Here is a 25,095-nt window from a genome sequence, read left to right as displayed (position 1 = left end):
AGGTCTACTAATGCTGCTGCCCGTTAGCACTGTTGATTTCTTCTTGACCAATTTGGCCTTTATATCTCATTGTATTGTAAATGATATTTCACTGAGCATCTCAATGAGGTTCGCCTGGTTAGGCTTCGACAAGAGTTGTAAAACTCAAAAAACAAAAACAAAAAATGTACTGATTAGACACTCGATACTCAATTTTTTAATGGTGAGTGTCCTGATACTTCGAACCTTGGTCACAAACTTCAGGGAACATGGGCCTAGCACACATTTTGTGGAACCCTAAACAGTCATTCCATCAGCATTTTGTAACTGAAAATCAAAATATGTCATCTAATAATGGTCATCACTGAATTCAAGATATCAAATCAAAAGAATAGAAATTTGAACAGCAATGCATAATTTCGAAGCTATAAGTGTAATTGATCTCATTGAAATAATTTACCTGTGCTGCACATCATCATTTACAAAATTGGAACAGATATTCTTCAAAAAATAAAAAGAAAAATAAGTATCATGCTGGCCAAATTCTAAAACTATGATGGAAATGGAAATTCCATTCCCTTGTCCTTGTCATGGAGTTGGTTTGCAAGTGCTTGATTGTGCCTGATGCAGGGAAAATTCCTCCCAAAATGAATACATTAAGACGTTGGTCCATCATGGCAGAAAATTAGCAGACGCCACCCAAAAGTACCACCAACAAAAATAATTAGCAAGATAAGGTAGAAAATTCCTACACCTTCCCTTGTAAAAAATGGTAATGGCATTGGAATCAATCTTATAGAGACAAGCTAGATATCCAATCAAAACTTGGTGTAGTCCTCCTTCCACTTGTTGACATACCTCAGGAAAGCCAATGCTGGACTGTCCCTTGGTGGAGCCCGTACCCTTGTTGAACGCCTGAGCACAGCCTCTTCCAGTGCAATCTTTTGGGCAATATCTTTCAATCTCTTTGTTAATGACACACTAAGATTCAAATACAATGTTGCCAAAGCAAAAGAAATCAGAAAATTCTCAAGGGTGGGATTCAAATTGTAAATTGTAAGGTTAAATCTGAAACCCCTAAAGAATTGTTAAAATATTGCGAAAAAATCATAAAAATATAAAAAACAAATAATCAATTTATACAAATTCATAGATAAACAAAGACAACGCAATAAACATTTTCACACATGCAAATGCTGAATCAAGACAAATTAATTTTCAACTTAAATCATGTCATTCAAATCAAAATGCAAAAAAAAAAAAAAGATGCATAAAACTTAACAGTGTGCAGAAAAAGACTAGCTATGAGTTCACTCCAATCCCCAAAACAACCTAAGCTTTACTAAAAGATAACAAAAAAAAATGCTCAATTCATCTCAACTAAGCCTTGCCCAACTATAAGGGGTCGGCTACATGAATCCTGTTATACCATTTGAACCTGTTCAAATCCCAAACCCATAGTTAAAATTGGGCTCGGATCTGCTACCCACAGTATATTGCAATTGTGCATTAGGTATATCTCCTTTTTCATTGTTCCCAATACATGCAAATGGTGCTGCATGGGTATAGATGTAGGAACATTTTGTGGGTAGCAGATCCGGAGTGGTCAAAATTATAGACCTACTAACGAAAATGAATCATGACCCAAAACAAAGGAAATGAAAACCAATCATGAATCCTCTACATTGCCCAATTCTAAAAACCAACCTAAGCTATATAAAAATAACTTGTTACCAAAATGAGGCCGGCCGTGATTTGTGTTTTAAAATCACCAGGCACAAGGTGAGGCACACGTGTAAGGCACAAAAAATTGCAAAAAAAAATTGCGGTAAATGGCTGAAACCTCCCCTGAAGTCAAGTTAATTGATAATCTCTTTCTTGGATCTATCCTGCATGCTCTTCAGTTATGGACTAACTCAATATTTGTGAATTCTCTTACAAATTCCATGCAATTTTACATAACTTTTTATACTGTTGTTATCTTTATTATGACCTCATAATTGAGAGGATGATTGGAAGTGGGAGTGAAGCTAATGGGATCTACATCCTGAACTTGGCATCACAACAACCCTTTGCTTGTCCTTAAAGTGTTGATAGTCCTAAGTCTATCAATCAAATTAAGTTGATGCACAATCATCTGGGTCATGTGCCTTTTGAGCCTTGTAAGTTATTGTTTCCTTGTTTTTTCAGTCAAATAAAGTGTCATTGTCTCACCTTCAGTGTGAAACTTTTCAATTCTCAAAACATTGTATAATATTTATCATTAATAAAAAATCCTTTTCCTTTCCATGTCATGCATATTGATTGTGGGCCACATATACTATATAGCCAACATGGGCGGTTGTAATTTGTAAATAATCTATAGGGTTAAATACTTAAGTACCCCTGGGTGCAGGTGGAATTCGATCCCAAGTCTTTGATACAACCAGCAGGAGACCTTACCAACCAGTTGGTTGGCACCTTGCTAATACCATGATCTTCTCAAGTGTATCATCAGGGATGAATCTTTGTTTGTCATGTTTTTAAGACACACAACAAATCTATCATTTTTGCTATCTTTCCTTTTTTAACAGATGGTGTATATTATTCCAGCCCAAATTCAAACGATGCTCTCAGTTAAAAGACAAAACCAGTATTTAATAGAAATGCTTTAAAACCACAAGTATTTTTTTTGGTAAACAATGTTGGATAGTTTTTGTGTGCCCTTAGCTTCAATCAATTCTGATGTACTCCTGATATTTAATGTAAATAAATGAAGTACATGTTTGATTCATGTTCAGTGGTATGATTCTGTGTAAGACCCTAAAACTAGACACTTAATGAGGCTTGTGCTGGTTTTGAATGTTCACAGCCGTTGGATAAGTCTGGGGAGATTTATCCTGCCAAGGCTGACACCGGTGTGCTGCCAGGTGTTGGGGTGGCTTGTCTCAGCCGCCAGGGTGAGACCCAAGGCACATGCAGTGTAGGATTAATTGAACCATTGAACCATGTGATGGGCTCAGGGGTTCACTGGGCTTTCCAGTGAATTCGGCTAGGCCTTGCAATAAAGGCTGGGCCGAACCCATGTGGCTGGCGTGTAGATCAATGCTTGGGTTCCACGCCATACAAAGAAGCCCAACTGGGCAGCAGATTGGAAATTAATTGAGCATTGATTACTTAATGGGCCAAAAGCCCATTTCGAACTGGGCTGATGTGATCACCCACTTATGGGGCGGATCTGAGATTAGGGTTAGCAAAAGAATTGGGCTTTTAACCTAATCCACTCTTGGAAACCAAATTCAAATCAGATTTGAAACTGGTAATCTCTTGATAAGATCAGGAGTAAACTAACCAAATCTACAAATAGGATTAAGATCATCCCCTATCCAGATGTTGATTTGGATTGGGATAACTCCTAATAGGATTAGGAGATTTCTTAATCAAGAAAATAGAGGAGAAACCCTAAGGATGATTAACAGAATTCGAACCTAGGGTTTTTGAGCAAGAAAATCTTCCTGCGAATTGAGATAGGATCTCATACACTCCAGAGAGAAGAGAAGCAGCATCTGCCATCTTCATCTCAGGAGTTCTCCTCCAGCTGCCGCCATTCTTTGAAAAGATTCGATCTTTGAGAAAAGAAATCAAGAAATCAATTCTTGATATCAGTTTTGCAAAAAGAACTGAAAGGATTTGGTGCTCATTGTTTCCAGAGGATTCTTCTAAAGAATTCGGTGTGTAGGACGCACTCTGCTGGTTCCATTCCACAGTTGTTGTGTCATCTTCAGCAGGAGCGGATCTTGGTGTCTTCTCTGGTCATGAACACCAACTTTGGGAGATATTATTTCTCTGGATTAGGTATAATCCCTCCATTGTCTTTTGGTTTAGATCTGGTTCGGTTATAGTTCAAGTGGGATCCTTGAATATTGTATTCTAAATTTAGGGAATATGATTCCCAGTTGGAAGAAATGTAGAAAACTTTGAAATTCGCCCACCCATTCCGCAACCTTTTTGACATCCATACGATGGATCCTACCATTCTTTCAAACAAAACTATAAGCTTCACTTTGTGCTGAATTAAAAAAAAAAAAAAAAACTTGCAAAACAGTAGCAATATTTTTAAAGTGAACTTGTGACATTGATTTCTGGTTTTTGAAACACAAAAAAAAAGGAAAAGGAAAAAAAAAACTAGCTAGAAAAATGCAAAATATAAGGCTCCGTTTTGTTTGCGGGAAGATTTGGGTGGGATGGGATGGGGTGGGAAAGTGTAAAAAATTACCTTTCCGTTGTTTGGTTTTATATATGGGAAAATAATAGGAAAACACTATTATGAGGGAGAAGAGAGAAGAAGGTGAAGGAGAAGAGAAAAGAGGAAGATGGAGGGAGAGATAGAGAATTCCATGACTAAAGCTCTGATTTGTGTCTGCGAACCCAGATCTAAATTCTAGCATGGCAGAAAACCTTCGATCTATGTTTGCGTCGATCTGGGTTCTACCATGGCAGAAACATCTTCAACGGTGGTTACCAACAACGGTGGTGGTTACCAGCAGCGGCAGTGGTACAGCAACGATGGGGCAAAGGATGAAGATGAAGAAACTCAAGTTTTCTCGAGTTTTTCCACCTGGGTCGCACGGTTTTGGTGCGACCCCGATTCCACAATTTTGGGATCTCGCATTCCACTTTTTTCTCATCCCATCCCCCTATTTCCCTTGAAACAAATGAGAGAAAAAGGAATATTCTCTTTTCCTCATCCCCATCCCAAAAACCAAACGGAGCCTAAAGGAACAAAACCAGAAAATAATAGTTCTTTTTCAAGACTATAAAATTTTATGATATTGACTCTTTGGCACCAAAGAGATAGAGGGAGTGGGGAGAAGGACCATATGAACATAAAAAAAGGAATTGGCAATGCTGCACAGTCCTGCGAATATGATTAAAGGTGGTTTGATTCTCTAGAGGAAACCAAGATTAACAAATGTGTGTGTGTGAGAGAGAGAGAGAGTGAGAGAGAGAGAGAGAGAGAATGATCAATGGTGAGTTAACTAATTCAAATGTTGGGGCCATAGACTCACAGTACCATGTATATGAGTGGGAATCTTCAAAAAGTCAAGTAGTAGCAGTTTAGCAGTAGCACCACTTGCTAGTGTAGAAGTGGCAAAAACAGAAATAGTAGCAGAATAGAGAAACAAGTGACGTCCATGCCTTTCTTTGACTGTGGTCTGCGCCATATCTGTAGCAGCTGGCCAACTCAGGAGTGTGTATGTAAGTCAAATAATCCCCGAATTTTCTAGCTGTGCAATTGCAATCTCTAGTTCTCTTTCTACACCTTTTCTTTATTCTAAAATATATATAATATCTCATTACTTATTTGATATTGTTGGTGACAGAATTTCAAATTAACAATCGTTACCTTATGACATTTATTGTAAACGAATAAAGTACATATTTGATTCATGTTATTGGGGTGTGTTTCTATGTAATACCCTTAAACTGGACACATATGAAACTCGTGTTAGTTTAGCTGTTCCATCTTTATCATACTTTGCCTGTCTTTGCTCCATCATCTACTTCTATTCCCAAAGATGTTGTAGAGGCCATAAAACAACCCCGATGGAGAGAAGACAAGGACCAGGAGATGAAAGCCTTGAAGAAATCATGCTTGGCAATTAGTGAAGCTTCCTAAGCAAAGAGTCTGTTGGTTGTAGATGGGTGGATAATGTGAAGTACTAGGTTGATGGGTTAATTGAAAGGTGCAAGGCACAGTTAGTTGCAAAATAATACACTTAGACATAAGGAGTTGATTATTAGAAGACTTTTGCACCTGTTTCGATGAATAATTGAATACAGATCAGTTATTGACCTCAATACCTGTGCATTTCTCATAGCCTTGTATCAAGTGGATGACAAAGAATGTTACCACCGGAGATGGTCATTCTTGATAGTGAAAGGTAAGGTATGCAGGCTCAAGAAGTCAATCATGGATCAAAACAGTATCTGAGACTTTATTTGATAGAATAAGAGGAATAATTCAAGTGGGATACAGTCAGCTGCATGCTATCACATTCTTTTTCTGGAGGAATGATTGATGACAATGAACTCTTGAAGTTGAAATAATATCTAGTTACATAATTTGAAACAAGGTTTTAAAAACTGACTCAGAAACAGAACTGCTTTTCCCTCTGGTTCCTGGGTTAGTGGTTTGACCATCCAGGTCGAGTGGGTCAAAACGGTTGTATTGACTTAGGTTTCAATGTTTGTGCTTTTCTGTCATAGGTATATGGTCCCTCACTGGTAACCATCAGAAATGTGGAGTCAGATTTTAATTTCCAATGTAAAATAGATGCCTAAACTCTCTAGGTATGAACGCTTCATCTCTTGTCTTGAGTCTTGCTGAATGAGGTAGTTGCCCAAAGCTGGAAGAGCTTACAAGCCATTTTTGAAGAAAGGTTGAAATGGATTATAAGCTTTGAACTTTTAAAAAAGTAGGTGTTCTTCCTCCCTCCCTCCCTCTCTGCAAACTGTGAAGGCAGCTGATTTTTTTCTCTGCAACAAATTGGTTCTCTCTCTCTCTCTCTCTCTGCAACAGATTGGTGAAACTATGAAAGTAACTGATTTCTTTCTTTGCAACAAACTGGTGAAACTGTGAAAACTGGTTTCACTCTCTGCAGCAGATTGATGAACCATAACAATGAAAGTATTCTCTCATGATCCCATCCAAAAACTATGAACGAATCTTTTTGGGGTTTGGACTATCGATGAGATTGGAGAAAAAAGAAAAAGGGTAAGAGAGTTGCCAGTAGTAGGATGGAGGTAGAAAGAAAGAGAAAAGGAAAAACCTATGGCAGAAATAAGACCCTAGGTTTGCTATTTGATTTGTCGAATAAGACAAATGGGGATACGAATGTCTTTTTATAATTTCTTTTATTTGTTTCAATTTTCACTTATGCAAACTGTGAACCGTTACCTGGGTCGAATGGTTTAATGGTTTAACCATCCGGGTCAGCAATTCTTTGACTAAATCAGTGATTTTTATAAAAGTAACGGGTTGGGCCTTAAACAGAACCGGTGACCTGACTGGTTTCCAGGCTGAACAGTTCAACCGTCCGGGTCAATGATGGTTTTAAAACCTTGGTTTGAAATAAAAAATCTTGGTGAGCAGTTTGGGTAATCTAGGACCAGTTGGAATTGGGGGAGAAATCAGGGATGAAAATGTTTCTACTGTTGCATGTCGGGACCAATAGGTGAAGCAAATGCAATCAGGGCACAGAACTTATGGCTGCACTGCATTAAGTGCAGAAAGCTATGGAGATGGGAGTGGAAAGACTGATAGTGGAAGGAGAGTTTAAGGTACTGATCAGTTGGTTGATGGAGACATGGAGGGGGACAAAGCTCTATGGATTTATAAAAAAGAAATTAAGCAGTTCAGGTGGTTGTGGTTCACAAGGGATATGCTATTAACAGTTCAATGGGTACAAAAATCAGCAAATAATTTGACAGATACTTTGGCCAAACAACGGGTCAATCGACAGCAACTTTTCTGGGGTCAGTTGTAACAGATTTGATTTGGGGGAAGGGGGGGAGAGTTGGGCTATGCCCTCACTTTATAATTGTAATGTACTGCTACAACTTTTTTATCAGCAAATAAAATTCATTTATTAAACTGAAACAAGATTACAGGTGTTTTAGATACTTAGCAGCCCAAGTTACAAAAGAAATAAGAAATCCCAAATATATAGGTCATCCGGTTTCCTTTTTACTAGAGCAGGTTATAACTTTGCCCAAAATAAGGTCGGTCTAACAGCCCCCTGTTTAGCTAGAACATCTGCCAATCCATTTGCTGTCCTTTTTACCCAGCCAAAATTTGCAAGACAATCAATTCCCCTGAAAACAAATCTATACTTCCAGGGTACTGAGTGGATTTTCTTTGCCTAGGAAATGACCAAGAGTGAGTGTCCTTCAACTTCCAACTCTTTAACTCCTAGTTGTAATGCTAGTTTCAAGCCTTGCAAAATAACCATAACTTCAGCCTGAACTGAATCTCCTCTTCCTACTGGTCCTAAGAACAAAGCCATAACCACTCCTTGATAGTTTCTAAAAACTCCCCCTATGCCTGCCCTCCCCAGATTGCCAAAGGAGATGCCATCAAAGTTTAACTTCAGCTTATTTACCTCTGGTGGTTTCCAATCCATTCTGACTACTACTTTATGTATGTCTATTTATACTGCTACAACTTCACATTGTACTTTTTTAAGTTTAATCTTAATGAAATTCTATTAATCAAAAATAAATAAATAAAAGATTTTGGTGAACTTAAGTACTTGGGAATATAAGTGGCAAGACCAATGAAGGGCATCCTCTTCATTTATCGAAGTAGTTCTTGATCTATTAAAAGGAGACCATTATAGACCATTATATATATATATATATATATATATATATATATATATATATATATATATTTTATATTTTGTATGTATGTATGTATGTATGTATACGTATGCAAATATGTATACAAATGTATATTTATACAAATATGCATATATATTATATATGTAAATATGTAAGCAAAATTAACATATATATATAGAGAGATATGTATATATGAATGTGTATAGTTGGGCCGAGTTTGAGCTACCTAACAGCTAGGCCCGGGCCCGGCCCAAAAAATAAAAAAGCATGACTTCTTGGGCCCGACAACCAAAAATCCAAGCCCAACCCATGTAAATTTTTGGGCTGGGCCTGCCCAAGTTGCACCCCTACATATCATTTCAGTATTTACACAGATTTTTTCTTAAACATTTAAAACATCTCAGTCCTCTTCCCCAACCCCCTGATCATTATAAAATGAAAAAGAAAAAAGGAAACAAAATAAAAAAAGGTAAGTATCAGCCATATCTATAGGTACTGATATCCACGTTTGGGTAAGGGATTTATTGATATTTTAACCCTTGGGTTATAATGGTAACCAAAAGCTAGAGGCTTGCATTCATATAGATTGGGCTGAATCTATAGATGATAGACGATCTATTTCAGGCTATTGTACATTTGTTTGTACTATGGTTGAGGACTCTCATGTCCAAGTTTGGAGTTTCTTTTTAAGGGCCCATGAAATTATTTTGTGACAACCAGGTCACTATCAATATTGCCAATAAGCCAATCTAGCATGAATGCACGATCATACTAAACATATAGAAGTTAAAAGACAATTCAGGTCCTTCTATGAGAGGAGCATTCAGGGACAAAGGACATGTGAAAACAATGTTTTTGGGCCCAATTGGAATTGGGGACTCTGCATGGACTGAAATCCTTGCTGTTCTCTGTGAAATACAATAGGAAAGAAATATGAACCTTAACAAACTAATCAATGAATGTGGCACAATAGTCATTGAATGGCCGATGAATAGTAAGAAACTGGTGTGGTCCTAGAAAAATGAACTGGGTATGTTTAAATGGCTTTCAAGGAACATGCAAATAAAAGTTCAATGGATATAAAAGGACAGGAAATGGTATGGATGATATATTGGCTGGTAAGGTGTCTCTAGGGATCAATTTCTTGGGGCTCAATTGTAAAGTCAGAGTACTTCTCTAAGGGGTGTATGAAATTGGTATATATCTTGTTTATATTTAATAAGATCTAAACACGTATGAAAAAATATAGAAGTCGAAAGATATTATATCTAGGAAGGAGCAACAAATGATGAAATCTATCTACCTTTTTTTTTATAAGTAATAAGATTTTATTAAGAGAATGGAGAGAAAAAGTTGCAAGTGTTCAGCAAGAGGCACGAGCTGCAACCCCTTGCTTGGCTAAACTGTCAACCATAGCATTATCTGCCCACCCATTGTAACCTTGCACTCATATTCCTTGTCAGCTACTTGAATTTTTTCAGTTCATTTTTGAAGCACCAGACCACATTCTCTGGGTTCTATAGCACCCTACCACTACCTTTGAGTCGCCCTCTATTAGTAGCTATTGCATTCCTAGTTGTACTGCAAACTGTACTCCTTGGAGGGCAGATAGTAATTCTGCCCTAGAGGAATCCCCCACACCTAGTAATTCTGCCTGAGGCACGCCTTTTAAATCACCGGTCTACTCTGTCTTCAAGCAGATCCAGCACTGCCTTACACTTCTCAAAGGGGGTTAAAATGAATGTCCTCTTCAACTTCAACCTTACTGTTAATAAATCTGCAACTTCCTTCTGGTCTTAAACCCAGGATTTTTGCTTCAACTACAAGTTTATTTCCCCAATCTTCTTTCTTTAAATTAACTCCCATTCCTGTGTCTCCCTGCATTGTTCGCCATTATTAGAAGCTCTTGATTGTCAACCACATCCTGGCTTGTAGTAATAATATCTGTTGCCTTCTCTGTTGTATTTTCTGCTTGTTTAGCAACCTTCCATTGCAACAGCTCACTTAAAACCCCACTTACCTCCTTCCATTCATGACTTTTCCTTCCCTTTGGAAAGCAAACAATCTGCTTCCTACCCTTACCAAAGTATTTAGTCAGTGATATAAAAGATCCTTTAGAGTTTTTCTTGCTTTCTACTACATATTTCCTTCCAGCATCAGAAAGACGTTCCTTACAGTTGGTTTGCTTGCCCTTGTAACCCGCTTCCTCCACAAAGTCCTTTAACCATTCAATCACTCCCCAGTGATTTAAAAGATGTGCCTTAGGCGCACCTAGGCGCATTTTAGGGTAGGCACCTCGCCCAGGTCCTAGGCACAGCACTTTCAAAAGGCACATGCCTGGTGCACCTAGGCGTGCGCCTGATGCGCCTTGTGCCTTGTGCCTTGACCCAAGCATACACCTTTTGAAAATTGCATGCCTCTTCTTAAAAGGCAATTAAAATTATTAAATCATTAATTTCGTATGAGAATTAAGAATTTAAGACCTTAACTGGACTTCTTCTTTAGGCTTGCCTCGAGGGGTGTGGCACAAAGGCAATTCGTAGAATCAGGAATGTAATATGTTTTACATCACATTAGCTACTTGAAGTAATGCAATAGAGGAAAAAAAGAGATTGTGGGCTTTACATGCTTGAAAATGTTTTATATGTTTGATTTTATTTTTAAATTTTCATTTGAATATGCTTTACATGTTATGTTTATGTATTTTAATTTTAGATAATAGGTTTTTTAAACCATTAATTTTAAAATGTAATTCTATATTTCTTATTAATATTATGTTTAATATTTTTATTTTTATTTTTTTGCATTTTTTGGCTTTTTTTTGAATTTTCTAACTTTTTTTATTTGTAGCAATTTTTTGTATTTTTTCACCTTGCACTTTTAAAACACTATCACTCCCAGACCTAGCAGCACCATCCCTTTCTTTGCTGCCCTAATCTTCAAACTTAGCATACCTTTCAATCCCATCTCTTCGAACAAGAAATCCTTAGCTTCTACCCTCAGCGCTTTCACAAACTTCCTCATCCCCTCAACAATAGAAGGTAACATCAAAATACAGACCCCTAAGATGAGAAATGGAGAAAAATCCTCCAGTATAACAAAATCCACTAACTACCCAGATGCATATGTATCTTGGCAAGGGCACAAGCAATAGTAGGAAGAATAGATTCAACTTCTTCAGCACTGACCTGTGAATCAAGTATACAGCACAGAAATTGAAATTCTTGCTCCTCAAATGGTCCACAAAATAGACACTGGAACATGAGAAAAAAGTTCTATTGGGCCAAAATCAGTGGGGACAATTATACTGCACCCCACGTCCCCACCCCGCTGGCCACTGCTGCTCAGGAGAAATTAGGATGGGAGCACTGAACCAAGATGTTGTGCCTGCTGCCTAACTCTATCTACCTTTTGTGAGTCAAGCAACCAACTAGCTGATTGTTTGACAAAGGGTGTAACCTCAGTCCTAGGCCATAGATGGAGGATAACTTATTCAAGCTTGGCGTGCATAACATATAATGCCTAGCTTTGAGTTTTTGAAAGGCACCTACCCATTTAAGGGCATTTTTTTTCCATTTTCAGTTGTTACAGATTGTAATTATGCATGTATAAGTGACAAGTTTAAAACCTATTAGAAGGTTGCTGCCACACCTTTTGCCTCTCATTCTATTTCTTATTCATCCTCTTCTTTCTTCTTCTTTCTTCTTCTTTCTTCTTCTTACATCTCAATCTACTTTGTTCTTCTTTCTTAAGATTTGCTATTGGAACAAATAGGTGACAAGGAAAAATATCTAAGACAGGCCATTACATAATGTTGGTCCAAGCCATATAAGGTAGATTACATATGGTCAGAACCTTTTGCATTTTTTACACAAAGTGACTGCTCTCATACTCAAACCAGCATTCTCATGCTTGTCAACCTGAGAACTTGTCCAGAAATAGTTGTCAAGGCATCACCTAAGCAGGTGCCCAGGTGACAAGGCACCCTTTATGGGAAACAAAGACTGAACACCATTGACTTATATCAAAATAGCACCCATCTAGGTGATTAGATGTCCACATAGGCGATACACAATACCTTGTATGACTGTCAACAGTACCCAAAAATCTGCAGCCCAATTTGAACCCTGATTCAATTATTTCAGATTTGGATAGGGTATATAGATAAATGGATTGGATTCGGATGGGACAATTCACATCTGATTGATAAGCAATATTATACAATATTATGTGTACACATTTTATCAATTAACAACACATATTCATGGTGGCTGTGCTGCTGCTAAAAGCGTGCAACCATTAGTTCTCAGATGTGGGAAATGGTATGCAATGTGAAAAAAAATGGCACCCGTGATCATGGTGGGCAAAGGGCAGAGCCTAGATACCTCCCAATATTAGCCAGCTGCCTCCTCTGCCCTATGGTGAGACTCTGGTAGTGGATATTTTTCAAATTCCTCTGTCCTTCCATGGTTTCCACTGGCCAGTAATAGACATTGTACAATAGTGGGTTCAGAAATGGTGCTAACTTGCATATTGGGGCCTGTAATTCTTTTCTTTGTGCTTTTGCTTGACTATTCTTGATCAAAATTCCACCTCATAATAAATTCTACTTCACATTGTACAATGTGAGTGAGTTAAACTTTCTGTGCATATTTCTCTACAACTTTTCTTTTGAAAAAAAAAAACATCATTCATTTCTTTATATTTTGCTTGACTATTCTTGATCAAAATTTCACCTCATAATAAATTCCACTTCACATTGTACAATGTGAGTGAGTTAAACTTTCTGCGCATATTTCTCTACAACTTTTCTTTTGAAAAAAAACATCATTCATTTCTTTATATTTTGGTATATCTCTTGTAGAGATGGTTTTGTAGTGGATGTTGATGGTCCTTAATCAGTTTTCTCTACTTTGTCCTTGTTTCTTTTTTGTTTTGTCATGGGAGACTTATTTTAAAGCCCTTACTAGAAAATGCTTTAATTAGGTTATTTAAGACTAGATATAGAGTGTACTTTCCATCATATAGAGTGGACGCAAACTGGAAAACCGGGAGTGTGATCTCTTAGACAGCCACTAAGAGAGATTATTAGCTTAGCAAGGGAGATTGGGGTGCACTTAAATTGGGTAAGAAGGTCAGCAAATGGAATGGCTGACACTTTAGCTAAGCAAGGAGTTACGAGGGGGGCATTGATTTGGGCCTGTTTGTAAGTTTTTGATTTTCTTTTTCCATCCTTTTTGTGGGTGGTAAGCCTGTAATCTTTTTAATTATCTAATGAAAGTTACCATTTCCTATCAAAAAAAAATATGTAGGCTAAAGAGCTACTGTATGTCAACTACTTTACTTTAAAGTCAAACTTGCATATATCATCTTTAGGCATCTAGTGTACCAAGTGGCGTGTCCTATTATTTTAGATACACATATGGTAGATATGGATTAAAAATTGAGCAAAATCACTTTATATATAAAGTTTTTAGTATATCTATTTTTAATTTCTTGACAAGTTTAGAAAAAGCAAGAATAGTCTTTTACGATACAATTCATGATATAGTTTTGACTTTCAAGGCATCAAGGTCAGGCAAGGCGACAAGGGGGCACCTTCTTTGAAGATAAATAAAAAAGAAAATTCATTAAAACTCAAATACTAAACATACAGCTCCAAGTGATGAGGAATCACCTAATGACAAAAAAGATAATCAAAACAAAGAGCACCAAGACAAACCCACCCCACAAGAAACTTAACACACTGCCCCCAAGACCAACCCAACAAACAAAACTACAACACATACAAATAAGGAAACCACACCCCAACCGACAACATTAACCTAATTAGCAACCACTCCACATCCAGAACCCCTTTTATGATCCTTAACTTCCAATTCTACAAAGATCTTCCTTTCAAACTGCTCCCCATCCAAGAGAAAAAGATCCATAATTTTACTCACTCAAACTTCAGCATCCATAATTATCTTCAATTCAATTTTCTTTTCTGCCACTTGATTAAGAATATGCTCATCTTCACTTTCTTGATCCTTCAATCCTTCCTCCTGCTCTATCCCTTTTCCTTCATGTTCAAAATTTGCATCCTTAGGTAGAATTTAAGTGTCAAAGCCCCCATCCTTGAACTTACTTCCTTCTGATTAAATGGAACACCTTAACCCATCCCTTTTTTATCCAGTCTTTACCTTTCACTTCCTCTCTCGTCACCTTGTTACCTAGTCACCTAGGCGGGCACCTAGACATTGCCTAGGTGAAGGGGCTTTTTTAAATAAAAATCATGGATCCTGGTTAAATTCCCTAGATCCCATAGCAACCAGCAACCATCTTTCACTTATAAATTGTAGAGAACATTGATGTGGTCCCCACATGTGTTAGTTAGTTTATAATTGTTTATAGTAGTTTTCTGTTAGCAGTTATTTCAGTTATTTCTGTTAGTTCTTTTATTTCTTTTGCCATGTAAGCAGTAAGGGTAATTCAGCCCTTTTACCTTTATTTGAATAATTAATATAAATTATAGTGGGGTGACAATTATTGTCAACTCTCTCTCTTTTCTGATTTCTCCTCTTCAAGTTCTTCTTCTCCTCTTCTCTTCTCTTCATCTCCTCCTCTCTTCTCAATCTTTCCCTTGTTTATTTCACATTGAACCTAGGACTGATTGCAGTCCGATTCGACTACTTAATTATCTCTAACCTTCATAAAAATCATAACAAAACATAGAAAATCAGCATATTCATGAGAAGAAAAAGAAGAAAAGAAAATTTCAGAAAAAAAAATAAGGGCTTAGCCCCTATTTTTGTTGTAATAACAGAACAAAAGAATGTGTTAACTTTTTTTTTATCATTAAGAATGTGTTAACTGTTGATTGACAGAATTCTAAGTTCTTCCTTGTGAAGTTTTGATGTTTATGTTGATCGAACCCAAACAAAGAAGAAAATAATTAGAAAATAGTTTATAAATCCACAAAATGAAAAAATAGGGGGTGTTCAACAATATGGTTGGTTTTGTTTATGAAAACAAAAACAAATACCACATCATAAAGAATATGCAAAATATTTCACAGCACCATGTACAAAATAACTCGGCATTTAAGTGAGGTGACCCCTATGGGAGCCTTGTCATCTAAATCCACAAAATGAAAAAATAGGGGGTGTTCAACAATATGGTTGGTTTTGTTTATGAAAACAAAAACAAATACCACATCATAAAGAATATGCAAAATATTTCACAGCACCATGTACAAAATAACTCGGCATTTAAGTGAGGTGACCCCTATGGGAGCCTTGTCATCTAAGCATCGCCTTGACAACTATGATTCATGATTCGATTAAATTCAACTTTCACTATGATTACAATATGATTATGACTCAGAACATTGACACTAACAACTATGGGTTAGAGATATATGTTGCATATGTCAAATGCAGTAGTGGTGACTGTGACTTCATGAAACTTTAAAGCATCCATTCACCGATTGATTCAAGAAAAGCCAGGGACTAAACTCACCATATCCTCTGATAGTACTTCTCCAGCTGTTTTTTAAGAGCTTTCTCTCTCTCCCCTTTGCAGTTCAGTGAACCCATCAATGCATCAAGCTGCTTAAACATTGCAAGTCGGAACCACTGGAATAAGAAAGGAATCATGAAAAGTTTGATTTTTGTGTGAACGTGTAGCTTAGTTACCTCCTCCTTTGAACTGTAGTAGCCCCATAGCTTGGAAACTGAATTCTCAACAAATATTCTTCCATCACGCCGAAAATACCAATACCTGTTATAGTTTCTATCCTTTCCCAATGGGCTGGTGCGTATAAAACGTTTCTCAATCTCCCGCTCAAGATGCTCTTTCTGTTTGCAAGACAGAAGTCAAAACACAAGTATATATACCCACTCCACACACACGGAAACTTGGTGGCATCTTACCCTTTGTTCTCTACATTTCTTTTCCTGAGCTTCCTTTTCTTTATCCTTCATCCGTTTCAGTTCCTTTCGATCTTCCTCGATCTTAGATTGCTCTTTGCTTTTCCCCGTAGCATTAACAACATCTGTCTTCTGCTTCTTTGTAATTTTTCTTGATGTCACATTTATATGACTGCACTCACTGCAGAAAAATCAAAGCCATCATAAATCTTTTCTTCTTTCTTTTTGTCCTTTCCTCTCTTCGAAGGACTGGTTAGTTGATTTATGGGTGAATATTGACTTTTGACCTTATACTTGCTATATCAACATTCTGGACTTCAAGAAATATTTTCTATATAAATACAAAACACTTTAATTTAATAAGTTAATAACAGCAAAGTCTTAATTAAGATACAAAAATTACACTTCCTTACATGTTTTCTGAAACGTGGTTCCCTTTAGATAAAACATTTCCATTTCTTTCCTCTAGAACATCTCCATTCTGTCGAGGACCAAAACCATTTTCAGAAGCTTGCAAGTTACCCCCTCCATTCTCCAAATCACGTCCTTGTTTTACTTCCTTGATGTTACACCCTGCTTTCAGAAGTACCTTCTCTTCTCTCCTCTTTCGGGCCTCCTCCAGTGCTTCACCCCTTTTTGTGGCAGCAAGTGCCTGCTGTTGCTCAATATACTCTTCCAACTTTTTTCTAACAGCATCGGTTTCAAGAGACTCAGCAACTAGTTCCTGGAAGATGCCCAGTTTAACATGAATATCCAAAAGGCCATAATGACCACGTTTTATTGTTGGTATCTGACTGGATAGTTCAGGTATATCAACCATCTCCAAGAAGTCACACAAATACTCTGTCCAATTCATTAACGTAATCTGAAAAGGAAAGAAACATATAAATTTGCCCAGAATAAGAAATTTTCTTGGTTACATCTCCAATCAATCAGTACTAGGGAAACCAACATTTATAAGATAAAAGGAACTGTGTACAACCACGAAAATATCAAGTAATAATTTAAATTTCAGTAGGAATATCACCTTTGCTTTCCGCTTTTTATTTTGTATAGCCATGAAATAGTTGCCTTTGTTTTTTATAAGCAAATTGAGAAGTGACAAATGTGATTCCACAATAAGAATCAGATTGCTATCCTTGTGACAAATTGCATTTTCAAAATCCTCAAGAGAAAATGGCCACAAATGCAACAGCCTGCTAAAAGAAGAGCAAAAGTCCCAAACCATTAAAAGATCCCCAACACAATCCATTGGAACACCAAAATCCCTTGATGGAGAAGGACGATCAGTAAAAACTGGATCATCAGTAGCAGGCTGCACTAAGAGATCATCAATTGGGTATTTAATGGGTTCTTCCTTTGGTTTTCCATTTTCTGCATAAACCAGAGAACCAATCATTTTTAAAATACAAGAGTGACTTGAAAATATAAACTGCACAACATTTTAAGATAAATATAGATAACTCCAATGCTAATGTGCTGATTCATTGTCTGACTTGACAACTCATTACCAGGACCTCTTGTACATAGGTTCGTAAATAAATTCACTAAAGCTAAGATCATATAATATAAACTAGCTGGAGTATTCAAATTCAAGGGTGATGCAAATTAGGCGCAAGAATAACATAATTGCCATGGTCAAGTTACCTTTCTTTGCTTTTTTTGTCATGGTCACAACTTCAGAGTTCTTACATTCCAGTTTTTTCCTTTTATTTTTATTAGTCTCTCTTTTTTCAGCATCCTGATATCAAGAACATCACAACAATCAAGATACCTGTGAACTCCACTAGAAAACCAAGCACACGTTAGATTAGAAATTTACCAAGGTCTCTTTTACTTCCTTGTTTTTCTTTTTTTGTTTATTGCCACCAAGACTTCCACTCTGCATGATAATATCCCACAATTCCTGTGGAGGTTCAATCGAGATTCCATGTTTCTTTGCTAATTTATCATGAATCACCCAAGGACAACTTTGAGAGGTAGATTCCCGAATAAAAGACTTCAGCACACCTCTACTGAAAGGCAGCTTCTTCCGAAACAGTACATCTGCGTTAACTACTGAAGTATCAGTTAACTTCTTATCTTTATCAAGCCATCCCACTTCATAACACAAATTGTCAATATCATCCTCCAGAACTTTCAGTATTTTGCATGGATAAATACAATTTTCTTTCCTTCCATACAACTCCGAACCTTCTGATAAATGTTCCTGCAACTTTGTACATATTTTGTTGATAAGCTCTTTTAACCTGAGGGTGCCTGCAAAAGCAATGCACTTTGATTAAAGAGTGAACAACATACCATTTTAGGAGTATAGTGTATGAGAATGGTGAAGTTCAAATTATAAGCTAATATAATTTACAGGTAAGCCAAAGGCCAGTAATTTGTAGTAAGGATGCATGTTGTATTGAAAATAGCAGATCTCGGGCATAGAACCATAAGCATTTCAATCTTCAAGAAAATAGATGTAGGCTTTTCATGTACAAAATAATGATAAAAGAGTTAGCTTATCTAGCAATAATGTCTAGCTTGAATATGAAAAGTATTACTCATCAACTTCCTACTGAGCTAATGAAGAAAAGTTGCAAGCTTCCTCTATTACAAGTATAGTTGAAGTTACAGATCACTGTTTGCTAAATAAAGAATATTTCCAGTTCCCAGAGAGTGTAAGATCTCCCTACTTTGTTATCAATAACACAGGTTTCATTAACCTTTGAAAGCAAACCAGATTACAATCCAGGTCATATTAACATGGAACCCCCACGGTATTACAATATAGCCCAGAATATATGATCCCTTGAAACACCTTGCCTGGCAAAGTAATCTGCCAAGTTATTTGCAGACTGTTTTACCCAAAAGAAGGTAGCATCATCCTCACTGGCTATGCTCTTTGTTTCCCTTAGGGTTTGTCTGTGCATCCAAATAGGGGTGTCCATGAAAAACCGAAAAACCGAAAACTGAACCGAACCAAGAAAACCAAACCAGAAAATGCTGTTAACCACACCAATCGGTTTGGTATTTTTGAAGAACCGAAGGACCGGTGCGGTTTTCGGTTAACCTACAAAAAAACCAGCAGTTAACCAAACCGACCGGTATATATATTTAAATGTATATTTTATATATATTTTTAATATATGTCACATTTTCTATATATTATATATAAATATAATATACATTATATATATAAATATATATATATTATATTTATAAATATACTATATATATTGTATATTTTTATAATATTTATAATATATTATATATCATTTATTATTTATAACATAATATTATACATATATTTATATAATATATATTATAAATATAAAAAACCGAAAAACCGAAGAACCAAACCAGTCAAAATCTGAAACCGACGGAGTACCGGTTCGGTTTCGCTTCGGGGAAATGGAAAAACCGGTGGTACCGGTTTGGTTTACAAAAACTGTTCATGGTTCAGTTAACCAAACCGTGGACACCCCTACATCCAAACTCCTTAATTACCAACCTGTAACCAAGTTATTACAAGCTTTGAATCCCCTTCAACCTCCACTCCTCTGATGTTAGCTGTTTTACAATCTCACACCATACAACAGAGCCATAATTTCTGCATTTCAGGAGTATCCCTACAGGACCCGAGAAGAAAGCCAAGATAGATCCATTTCCATCCCTCACTGTCCCTCCAATCCCAGATGGACCTGGGTTTCCCTGTAAACTCCCATCAAAATTCAGCTTTACCCTGCTGTTAGAAGGAGGCTTCAATTCTACATGGACTTGCTTACTGATTGAAGAAACAGTTATCACTCCCCGAGCTCTTACAAAATTATCCTCTGTGAAGTCCTTGAATATCTCCAATGTTTTTTTCTTTTTTGATCAGCAAGGAAAAGTTTATTAACAGAAACTTAAGATTAATACAACAAGATGGAAAAAACAACAACCCAAGAACGTAACAGTTTACAAAGATACCCAAAAAGCTGTTGTTTCATGACCCCTGTTTTGCTAGGGTATCAACCATCCATTTGCTGTTCTTCACACCCACTTAAATGCAACATTTAAATCCTTTGAGAAACTTTCCACTTCCCTAAAAGCATGCCTAAGTGTCCAGGGAATATGACAGCTGCACTTTTCCCATTAGATGATCATCTGCAAACTGAAGGTGTGTCACCACAACATAACATCTACCCATTCTCCAACCTCTAAAAAGACCCAATTTGTCTCGTTTGGTGATTAGGCAATTTATGTGACACATAGAGAAAAGGAGAAAGTGGGTCTCTTTGCCTCAATCCTTGTTAGATTAGGAAAAAATGCATAACCTCATAATTCACCAAGACTGAGTAATGAACAATTTGATACATTCACACCAATCAAAAATAATTGGATACATTCATTTGTCCACTTTCTCCATCAATTCCTAAATTACCCACATTCTAACACCTCTATTTGTTTGGTAAATGGTAATAAAATAAAATTTATTAAAAGAAAAAAAGGAATATTACAAGAAAGGTGACCAGAAGTCACATGAGAGAGAAGAAGAAAAAATAAACCTACTCCCAACCAAACAAGAAAAAACACACTAGATACCTCTTCAACCAAAGAAAGACAGTCAGTCCAACAAACAATCAAAACCAGGCAACCTAAACCCCACAAATATATCTTCCAAACAACAAAAACAAATTAACCAACCCTACTTAGAAAAAAACAAAGAAAACAAAACCTGAACGCATGCCAAAAACCTAGCAACCTATGAAAAAAATCTAGGATAAGACATCTCTATTTTTTTAAGACTTGATTTCATCACCTTCTTGTTTGGCACAATCCCAAATAGACCTCCTTTTAATTTAGCAAGGTCTTTTGACACCAAGACATTTCAATGCTTTCTCTGACTTCTGAATCTTCTTACTGCAAGAGGAGCCTTCCTAAAATCCTTGAGATCCTTAGACTTCTCATTAATCCTTTCCAATTCCAAAACCAACTTCTTCTCAAAAATCCAAACTGAACCCAATTCTTCCACCCTTTTCATTGATAGCCCCAACAAGTCCAGCTGATCTTCAACCACCCCGTGCAACTTCAACCCTTGAAATACTTCCTTAAGAGCCTAGCAATGACCAATCGACATTAGTAATTCTTTAGCCATTGCCCTTCAGCCCTTCATTAGCAATCCTCTTAATAAAAGAAAAAAAAAACGCATTCTTAAGTTCAACAATGTACTTCAAAAATCTATCACTCTTTGTACAAGCAAAGCCTAAAGAGTGAACCAAGTAAAACAACAAGCATTAGAAGGTTGCCCCCCTAGTCATGAGAATCTTCACATTGCCTTATTTCAAGAAATTTTTTTTGTTGATATCAATAAAAATATTGTAACTAAAGCTTGAAGATGATAAGTAAATAAAAAATTTTATTAAAGAAAAAAGAGATTACAAATGGCTGTCACAGGACATGTCAATCCAAGTGAGATGGGTGAGGAGAACCGCCAATGGCTTGGCAGATAGCCTAGCCAAGCAAGGGGTACATAGAACATATATGTTTTGGGCCCAAACGTAATTTGTTTGGAACAGCTTATAAAGGTAGTTTTCTTTCACAACTTCTTGTTGTAAATAAAAAAAAAAATTATTAAAGAAAAAAGAGATTACAAATGGCTGTCACAGGACATGTCAATTCAAGTGAGATGGGTGAGGAAAACCACCAATAGCTTGGCAGATAGCCTGGCCAAGCAAGGGGCACATAGAACATATATGTTTTGGGCCCAAATGTAATTTGTTTGGGACAGCTTCTAAAGCTGGTTTTCTTTCACAACTTCTTGTTGTAATCCTATTTTCTTCTAACTAATGAAATATTTTTTCCGTGTTGCAGATCAAGAGAGAGAGAGAGAATGTTTCAAGGTGAACAAATTTAAATATCGCTTCTTCCTAATGATGAGTCCTTACTGAATTGGATCATACGAAGCACAGGTGCCATTAGCTCATTAGGGAACTGTTGAACCTTCTCAGTTGCACGACGCTCTGAAACCAAAGCCTCCTCATATGTTAAGTTTTGCTTCCCAGTAACTTTACATGTCCATACTCTTCTACGATATAGATTTATCCGCTTCAGATATTCTCTGATTTAGGTTAAGGAAAGATCCAGATAAATAAAATGGTCTGATATCTTAGGTTGCAAAATAATGGCGGTGTCAATTTCTCCTTGGTAAACAAGACTTGGAAGACCAAACCTTTGTCACAATATTTATGGATAAGAAAGAAAATGTAACAATTCAAATGCATAAAATAATAACTTTCTTGAGAGTTCATGTCATTATCCCTAAAGACATAGAGGATACTGATAATCACGAAATATCTCTTTTGTGAAGCGAACTTGGAAAATAATCTCGTGAGGCTCCAAATCCCGGGGTGGCTCCTCCAGAGGAAAAGCTTTTCTTTTGAAAAGAGGCATAGGAATTCAGTCTACTGCGAATAAAAGAAGTCCAAAAGGATGGATATACTTGATTTAGGATATGTACTTCCTGTAAAACCCACAAAATGTCAGTTCCAATACAATCATGGCACTGTAGAAGACAAACCTTTGTTCCAATATTAAAGACCAGTGAGTGTAACAACTTTGTTAACTTTCTAAATCAAGGAGAAACAAGAAAACGCTATCCTTTTTCATAGGAAAAAAAAAAAAACTTTGGGAAAAAAGCCATTAAAAAATCATTCCAGCTTCTACCATTCAGATTTAGTAACAGAATTTCTAGTTTAGATTCAGAAATTGTAAGAAATGCTTCATATACAAATAAATAAATAAAATCTTTATTCTGCTTCTCATAAGAAGGAAGCCCTAGAATCCAATTAATCAAATATGAATTATACAAATAAATCACCCCCTAGAATTAAAACCTGCATTTTCAAAAAAGAAATCCAAACGAACAAAATCACATCAGCAACACCCATATTCAGTGGAGGAAAACAAACCCTAGATCAAAATAGCGCAACTGAAAATAAAAATTCTTTCCCGCCTGAAATCCAACCTCATGAACAAGATGTTCAAATTCCACGAGCACCCAGAAGAAATCAGGAGAAGACGCCTATAAAAGACCCAGTGAACAAAACTTATTAAACCCTTACACAACCACCACAAACTTCCCCACTTTCACCTCCTATACATTCAGAGCAGAACTCTTGTGAAGTATAAATCGACAGAAACTTGAACTCCATCAAAGAATGCAGAAACCACTCCAAACAAGAAAGAAAGAAAACGACAGAAACATCCAATGTTTCAACAGGAGACACTCATTTTGACCTAGAATTCGCTGAAATCTGCATAGCTTTTCGTCAGAAAACTTCCAAACGAGAGCTCTTGCGTCAAAGATCCATGTAGAATTAACAAATGAGAAGAAAAATAGAGTTAACCTGAAAATTCCTGAATAAAAAGCGTGGCAAATTAAGACGAACTGCTCCCCTTTCGAGGTCTCTCGCTCTCTCTCCCTCTCTTCTCGTCTTTCTTTCCGAGTGAAGTTTTTGCTCCTCTCTGCGCGGCTTCGCTCGTCCCTCCTTCTTGGAAGAAAAAGAGAACATTTATAAAATTCAATAATTGAAAACAAAAAATAAATTACAGATTACCACTCTCTACTTAGGGAGTGATGACAGTTTGACACCTTATTGTTTAGCCATAAAGGCCCCTAAATTTTTGGATTTTATCGCTTCATCCCTACTCTTAGTCATAGGTAGACCTGTTCATGGGTCGGGTAGCCCAATGGATCGGCCCGGCTCGGCTCGCATTCTGGTCGGGCTTGGTCATGTAATTAGGCCCGCGGGCTTAAACTCGGGCCTAACACGGTAAGCCCGACTATGTTTTGGGCCGGGTTCGAGATTTGTCAAAAAAGCCCGGCCCGACCCGATTCAACATTATATATTTTATAAAATATATAATATGTATTTTATATATTATATAAAATATATAAATAATATAATATTTATTAAAATATATATTTATAATTTAATATATACATTTTTTATTCTTTTCTTTATAATCTCTCTCTCTCTCTCTCTCTCTCTCTCTCTCTCTTTTTTTCTCTCTCTCTCTCTCTCTCATCTCTCTCTCTATCTATCTATCTATCTATCTATCTATCTATCTATCTATTCAGCCACTAACAGTATGGGCTAAATTTCAGGCTTGGGCCCAGACCTAGGCTTCAGGCTTTTTATGAGGGTCGGGCTCGGGCCCAAGTTGTAGGCCCAATGATCAGGCCGAGCTCGAGCTCGGGCCTTAGAAAATTCTATTAATATAGAGTGAAAGCCCGGCCTGGCCCATGAGCAGGTCTAGTCATAAGGGTGTCAATTGGACTGGATTTGGTCCAATCCGGTCTAGTCCAATGTGAGTCCATTACAAATGGGTCTAGTCCAATGAATATTTTGGACCGGTCCAAGACTGTCCAATCTGTTCAAATTCTTGTTAATTTAGATTGGTTTCAACTCAAACTTGGTTCATTGACACCTATGTTCTTATTTTCTATCAATGGACTAGATACTGGCTCAATCCAATATAAATTCATTATGGATAGACCGGGTCCAATCCAATATGTCATATTGGTCCATTCTATCAATCCAAATTCAATATATATTATTGGTTTGTCTAATCCGTCCAAATGGATTTTGATTTGGATGGAGTCCAACCCAAAACCGGTCCATTAGCACCCCTACTCTTAAAGGTGTAAATTGGATCAGGTCGTGGATGGCGTGTGCTTTTGGCGGGCCATTTGGTGTTGGCTCGCGAGCTAAGCCGAGCCGTGCTTTCCTCCACTGTGATATTTTGGGGGTCAGCCTAGCACGACCCATGGCTAAAGCCCACACGG

General features: G+C 36.9%; 1 protein-coding gene across 1 annotated transcript; it reads right to left on the bottom strand.

The window, feature by feature from the left end:
* Positions 1-393: 393 nt before the first annotated feature.
* On the bottom strand, positions 394-23,813 carry LOC148874379 (DDT domain-containing protein). The gene is made up of 11 exons (XM_088965843.1): positions 23,654-23,813; positions 22,585-22,767; positions 22,193-22,365; positions 18,100-18,536; positions 17,925-18,018; positions 17,305-17,651; positions 16,691-17,142; positions 16,281-16,458; positions 16,044-16,205; positions 15,868-15,956; positions 394-960 (listed from the first exon to the last, which is right to left on the bottom strand). Exons 2-11 carry the CDS (start codon positions 22,695-22,697, stop codon positions 798-800), a joined length of 2,208 nt encoding a protein of 735 aa, XP_088821969.1. The 5' UTR covers positions 22,698-22,767; positions 23,654-23,813; the 3' UTR covers positions 394-797.
* Between the last annotated feature and the right edge of the window lie 1,282 nt (positions 23,814-25,095).

The sequence above is a fragment of the Nelumbo lutea genome, chromosome 1 (assembly GCF_056320005.1).
Source record: "Nelumbo lutea isolate HS-2025 chromosome 1, American lotus-T2T, whole genome shotgun sequence".
Taxonomy (NCBI): Eukaryota; Viridiplantae; Streptophyta; class Magnoliopsida; order Proteales; family Nelumbonaceae; genus Nelumbo; species Nelumbo lutea.
Note: the sequence above shows the minus strand (reverse complement) of the source record. Positions and strands in the feature narration are given on the sequence as shown.

Coding starts and splice junctions, on each gene's coding strand:
- LOC148874379 (XM_088965843.1), bottom strand. CDS start 22,697: ATGCCTCTTTTCAAAAGAAAAGCTTTTCCTCTGGAGGAGCCACCCCGG. Junction 22,366..22,584: donor GAGATATTTCGTGATTATCA/GTATCCTCTATG, acceptor AACCTAAATCAG/AGAATATCTGAAGCGGATAA. Junction 17,652..17,924: donor GACAAAAAAAGCAAAGAAAG/GTAACTTGACCA, acceptor TGGTTTATGCAG/AAAATGGAAAACCAAAGGAA.